This window comes from Lygodium microphyllum, chromosome 30, assembly GCF_053477565.2.
Source record: "Lygodium microphyllum isolate KBCC chromosome 30, Lygodium_microphyllum_v1.1.10, whole genome shotgun sequence".
NCBI lineage: Eukaryota > Viridiplantae > Streptophyta > Polypodiopsida > Schizaeales > Lygodiaceae > Lygodium > Lygodium microphyllum.
In genome coordinates this window covers 63,669,117-63,675,116 of record NC_141164.1, presented here as the reverse complement: position 1 = coordinate 63,675,116, position 6,000 = coordinate 63,669,117, and the positions used below count along the sequence as shown (strand labels likewise).

Genomic DNA, 6,000 nt, shown 5'->3' with positions numbered 1-6,000 from the left:
CCTTTTCTTTAAGGAATCATTAACAAAATCCTCCTCCTCGAGCAAATGAAGGCAAAGTAGGGAACGATCCCATAGTTTCCATTGGTAATTGCATGGGTGATGCAACAGTCCTACCTCTCTCTTTACCACCTGCATTGGAACAAAAATTACAATATAAGTGCGTGGAACAACTAACAAAGATCATTCCATCCCAACAATAATAATACCTGGTCGAACATTTGTGAACCACTCTGCAGGTATTAACAAACGTTGATGTAGCGTCACAAAACAACCCAAATCCTTGAATCCATACTTGAACCAATGCCTTGGTATCTTATTAGTATGAGAGCGTTGAAATCTCTTCTTATGGTCAACCTCATACATATGCACCCAAAAACATTGCGTGTATCCACAATGTACAACTTCAATAAAAACTGGGAGCTTGATGTCGATATTAACATCATCATATAAACGCTCGATGACCCTTGCAAGTGTCCTTCTTATAATATCATCAGGAGCTATAGTGAGCAATGTGCACTCTAGGGTAGGCATATGCAAAAGTCAAATAAATAGTGAAATATGAAAAAAAATATACTTCCAAGAGAGCATATGCCAACCAAACAGGGCACAGAGAGTAGTTCACATATATGCAAAACCAGCGTCCCTGCATGGTCGTCAATAACTACATCTCTACAAAGAAAGCAACACAGAGCAATTCACATATATGCAAAACTAGTGTCCCTACATGGTCATCAATAACTACATCTCCGCAAAGAAAGCAATGCACATTACTGCACCTTTTGTAGAACATCCTTGTATACAATGTTTGTGGTCATATCCCCATCCTCTTCACCCAATAGCACTTTCACACCATGCAAATATTTTACCCTTGAAAATGCAACATACAACTGACTATGTGTAAATACTGGTGCCTTTAGATAAAGCCCAACAATGAACAAAGTCTGCCCCTGTGACTTGTTGATTGTCATAGTGAATGCCAACCGGATGGGAAACTGTCTTCGCTTCATACTAAATGGCAATTGTGTAGCATTCAAAACAAAAGTAATTTGGGGAATAAAAACTTGTTTGCCCACATTTGCCCCTGTTATTATCCGAGCATCTATCACTTTCCTATTGAAAGCTCTACATATCAATCGCGTACCATTACACATACCCCTTCCTGGATTTAGGTCTCTAAGAAGAATAATATGTGTATTTATCTTCAGCAGCAACAATAAATGAGGAGGAAATCCACATCCAAGGTCCAATGTATTTAAATACTCAACAGAGTATAAAAATGAGTCATCGGTCTCTGCAATTGAATCTGCACTATAATACTGCCTGACCTCCCCTGGCATTAGTTGCAATGCACGATCATTCAAAGTAGCCACCTCTGTATTCCGCGAGGCAAGTATAGCCCGCTCACTAAAATACGATGTGTAGTCACCCACATTGGACACGTCACTGTAGACACTATCAATCAGTGTTTCGATAGATTGCCCTTTTAATATCATGCCAGGTGGGATACACTACTTATCACAACTTTCGGTAACACCCACTCCATCCCCTATTCCTTGAATCCAATAGATGAATCCATTGTCCACCACACTACCAGCTGTCGACACTCGCATGTTCCCAGATAGCCTTAGCACCCTTATGTAATGCCACAAATCAGAGTAACACAATGCAGCATTAACAATATCCTCACGTGTTCCCTTTATCACAACTGGCAAGACCTGTCTAAAATCCCCCCCAAACAAAATAACTTTTCCACCAAATGGCTTATCACAGCTCATAACATCTCTTAGAGTTTTGGGATTTTAAACCGTGAGTGAGTTGTACGACCACCTGGCAAAAGCAAGGCAGCAATGCCACATGATGCTGTTGCCAACACTATGCGGCCACCACTGCACACCTCGGCAAGTTAACATTTGTATAGAAAAGTCTTCCCAAACCCATCAGGACCATCCAAAAAGAATATATCCCTAGTATCTGTATCAACAACATCCATGACTGCACCAAAGGCAATTCTTTGTCCTTCATTCAACATTCCCTCCATGGATTCAGAAACGCTATGTTGTTCTGATATGTTGTATGCATATTCATCTTGCAAAAGAGGGTTAGCATGCAATTGTGATTTTGGTTGATGAGGTTCAATCAACCCATCAAAATCACTGAGTCTTCGTCCTACATGACGTAAAAGGTCTTGCAGATGCAACAAAGCCATGTTAGATGCCTCATGCTGCAGAACACCAAGAGAGGCGTACACGTGCTATAGCTGCAATCTATATCAACAACATCCATGACTGCACCAAAGGCAATTCTTTGTCCTTCATTCAACATTCCCTGCATGGATTCAGAAACCCTATGTTGTTCTAATATGTTGTATGCATATTCATCTTGCAAAAGAGAGTTAGCATGCAATTGTGATTTTGGTTGATGAGGTTCAGGCAACCCATCAAAATCACAGAGTCTTCGTCCTACGTGACGTAAAAGGTCTTGCAGATGCAACAAAGCCATGTTAGATGCCTCATGCTGTAGAACACCAAGAGAGGCATGCACGTGCTGTAGCTGCAATCTATACATGATATCCTCTACCATTGGCACCAAAAATCTCTCCCATAGATGGCCAGGCCGAGCTGGCTCACAAAAGACCAAAATTGCAACAAATAAAATTCGAAGTTGAGCACCAGTTTACACAAAGGCAGCTTCTTCTAAGCACACAACATATTCATCATCGCTCTCCAACATGCCCTTTGCAATGCAAGCATCCCTAAAAGTATCATAGATCACACTATCAACAGTACACAAATCTTCAAAAGAAGTACATCCCCGACACTCTGTTAAAAGCATCTGCAAATAGTAGAGCTCACCACAGGGGTAGGCACCACAAAATACATCCGACCACATGTATTCCCAAGCTTCCTTCTAGTCCACATCTTATGTCGTGCATTCCACACCCAATACACTGGAAAGTCCTGATAGCGAATAGTCCTAGCCTCTAGATGAATGCGGTTGCAAACAAACCATTCAGTAAGAGTAGTTTTTTGGAGGTCTTCATTCCGCACAACATTTGGTATACTATCTGTATCCCGAAACACCACATAGTTCTCACCAGGTAAGTGTACCTGCAAACGTTGTATATCAGGCTTTTCATCGTGCAATGCATAATCATAGATCCGCCAACACGCCTCAGAGGCAGAAACACATTGTGCATCCAAATAACTTTGTATCTTGTCCACCTCGTAAGCATCGCCACCATTCTGGACAGAATCAACCCCAATAGAAAATTTGATGGTTGCACGATCATGCCCCTTGTACACATACTTATACAAATACTTAACAGTCGCAATTATCGAGAACACCTCCACATTTATATGTGCATTGTATTTCTTACTCAAGAATGGATTATATGGAACAATCCATTGATTATCAATAACATTACCATTTATGATCACAGAGTTTCCATCATCTCGTCTTCGATAAATGGGATTGCCAGAACTATCAACCATTGTCATGCCCACTAATTTTTGCGGGTAATCTTTAGTACATCTACCATTGTCCATACAGGGACTCTTGGGGTTCAATCCTCTACAAGGGCCATGAATGTTGCACTTTGAAATTGTCTCAAATAAGGCTAGAAACTTAACTCTATTAGGTAACTCAGCACAAACCAGTCTATCGTAGTGACATGCTTCAGAAGGTTTGAAAGATGGCTCTAAAATTAGCAAAGTATGAGAATGTGGTAGCCCCCTCTTTTGGAATTCAATCACAGTAACATAGCCTGTAACCTTTCCAAAGAGATCCTTCTGCAACAATGTATACATTAAATACACATGGTTTTTATGAAACACGCGAGTAGTCAAATCCGGACGGTCATAAGCACTTTGCCCAGGCAATAAAGTATTAGTTATCTCCAACCACTTTGGATTGCATGTCATTGTTATAAAAAGGTTAGGTTTTCCCTTACATCGCACTATAGCCATGGCATCCTGATATAATTGATACATGTGCCTTGGCCCTCCTGTGAATAACGACGGTAAAACTATCCTCTTACCAATAGAGGCACCAACAATCGGCATTGTCCCATTATCGTTTGCCCCCACCATGTCTGCCAAGCCTTTGTAGGCCTTCGATCGTAACACTGATTGATTCTGGCGACACCAAGTTAACCTGCACTGCTCTATACTACAATAAGCATCAACAATAAATTGCTGCAATAGTCGACCAGCACGCAATATGCACACCCTAATATCTTCGCGCACTTGAAGACAGAATGCATAAAACTGCATCTGGGTAACACAAATTTTATTGGACAATTCATATATGTTAACAAGAATACTAACATTACTGTAGGGAACCTTTACATGCCAACCATCATCCCCCATAGGAAAAAGGAGGACATATAGCATTGGCATATAATATGCCCTATGCAAGTTTGAAATAGCAACACATCGACCACCTCGAGTGTAAATATGAATATCTCGACGATCAAGAGTACCCTCGTCACCCTGCCCTGGCATGATAGCTACAACCTCAGTTGCTGCAGGAGCAGAGTATTGTTTACTGGTTCTTTGAATACCAAAAATGCTCATTCTTAGTTCATGCACGGGATTATTTTGCAATTGCAAACCCATTGACCTAAAAGCACGTGCATATATGTTGTGTCGATGCATCATACATTGAAGCTCCCCTAGCAAGTTTGGTAATAAATCATGCATAACCCCCAACCTATTAAGCAACTCATGCTCGGTATCATAAACATAGAGTTGTGCAAATCTTGGCCTTTCTTGACGCTGCACATCAGGAAGCAAAGTACCTATACAGTGATAAACAGAGCCATGCACTCTAAAGGTGTAACCATTCCCGATAACAGGTAGCTTGTCAACATTAGCTTTGAGTGATACAAATGCAAGAGCGCTATTGTATGCTCGTATGTTGTTTTTAAATATCCTACTCTAAGGGTGCATACCATGCAAGAAATCATGCAATGGCTGTGGTGGATGTTGCAATGGTGGCAACATTACTTTTCCATTTCGATAACAGTGTCTTCCAAACAAAATCGACCCTTGAACCCGAGTCTCGCATCTCCACAACTTAGCTGAACACCTTTCACACATCACACAAAGGCTCCCCATGGAATGCACATCTGACTCTTGAAATAGTAGTATTGACGTTGCTGGGTGAACATCCGTTGCAGGCAAAGCATTTAAAATGGAGCATAATCCACCACTTTGGGGATAAAAAACAGCAATATTATGAACACGTGACTCATTAGCCACGGAATTTTCCATATTGTGGTGATTTCCAAAATCTAAACCAACATGCTGTTCAAGTGGCTCATTATCCCCATTTACAAATTCAACACGGCGAGACACTCTCACAAACAACTCCACTAAGTTTTCCCCCATGTTGGCACTTAGACATTGAAACATTATTAACATGTGACTTGAAAGTCACATGATTAAGACCATTGCAACCACCCACTGATGGCAAAGCATTCGTCAAATCCACACCAAACTGTCGCAGGGCTTGAAATCCCCTAATGGTTCTATCCAGTGATGGCAAAACATTAGCCACATCTATACCAAACTGTGGTTGGCCTAGTTCACGATGACCACTTAGAATCTCTTGATGGAACGTTAGGTTTTCAATGTCTCTTTGAATGGATCTACCATGATCTAAAATCCCTTTTCGAGCCCCGAGTCTAGCAACCTGTCGTCGTTCATACCTTGTGGAAGTAAGCTTGTCCCTACGAACACGCAAACCAATCTCTCTCTCTCTCTCTCTCTCTCTCTCACACACACACACACACACACACACACATAACACACAATCTAAAGTAACTAAGCAACCCATAACACATATATAAACTAAAACAAAAAAACAAACTAACCCTAAACTAACACACAATCTAAAGTAACTAAGCAACTAATCTAAAGTAAAACCTACTAAGTAACTAACCCATAACACATATATAAACTAAAACAGAAAAACAAACCAACCCTTAACTATATATGA

General features: G+C 40.8%; 1 protein-coding gene across 1 annotated transcript; it reads right to left on the bottom strand.

Moving 5' to 3' along the window:
- Positions 1–1,508: 1,508 nt before the first annotated feature.
- On the bottom strand, positions 1,509–5,390 carry LOC148009933 (uncharacterized). The gene is made up of 5 exons (XM_087672846.1): positions 5,304–5,390; positions 2,853–3,242; positions 1,935–2,221; positions 1,806–1,886; positions 1,509–1,719 (listed from the first exon to the last, which is right to left on the bottom strand). Exons 1-5 carry the CDS (start codon positions 5,388–5,390, stop codon positions 1,509–1,511), a joined length of 1,056 nt encoding a protein of 351 aa, XP_087528972.1.
- Positions 5,391–6,000: the final 610 nt, after the last annotated feature.

Coding starts and splice junctions, on each gene's coding strand:
- LOC148009933 (XM_087672846.1), bottom strand. CDS start 5,390: ATGGGGGAAAACTTAGTGGAGTTGTTTGTGAGAGTGTCTCGCCGTGTT. Junction 3,243..5,303: donor ATGAGCCACTTGAACAGCAT/GTTGGTTTAGAT, acceptor GATTCTGTCCAG/AATGGTGGCGATGCTTACGA. Junction 1,720..1,805: donor GGTCGTACAACTCACTCACG/GTTTAAAATCCC, acceptor GGGGGATTTTAG/ACAGGTCTTGCCAGTTGTGA.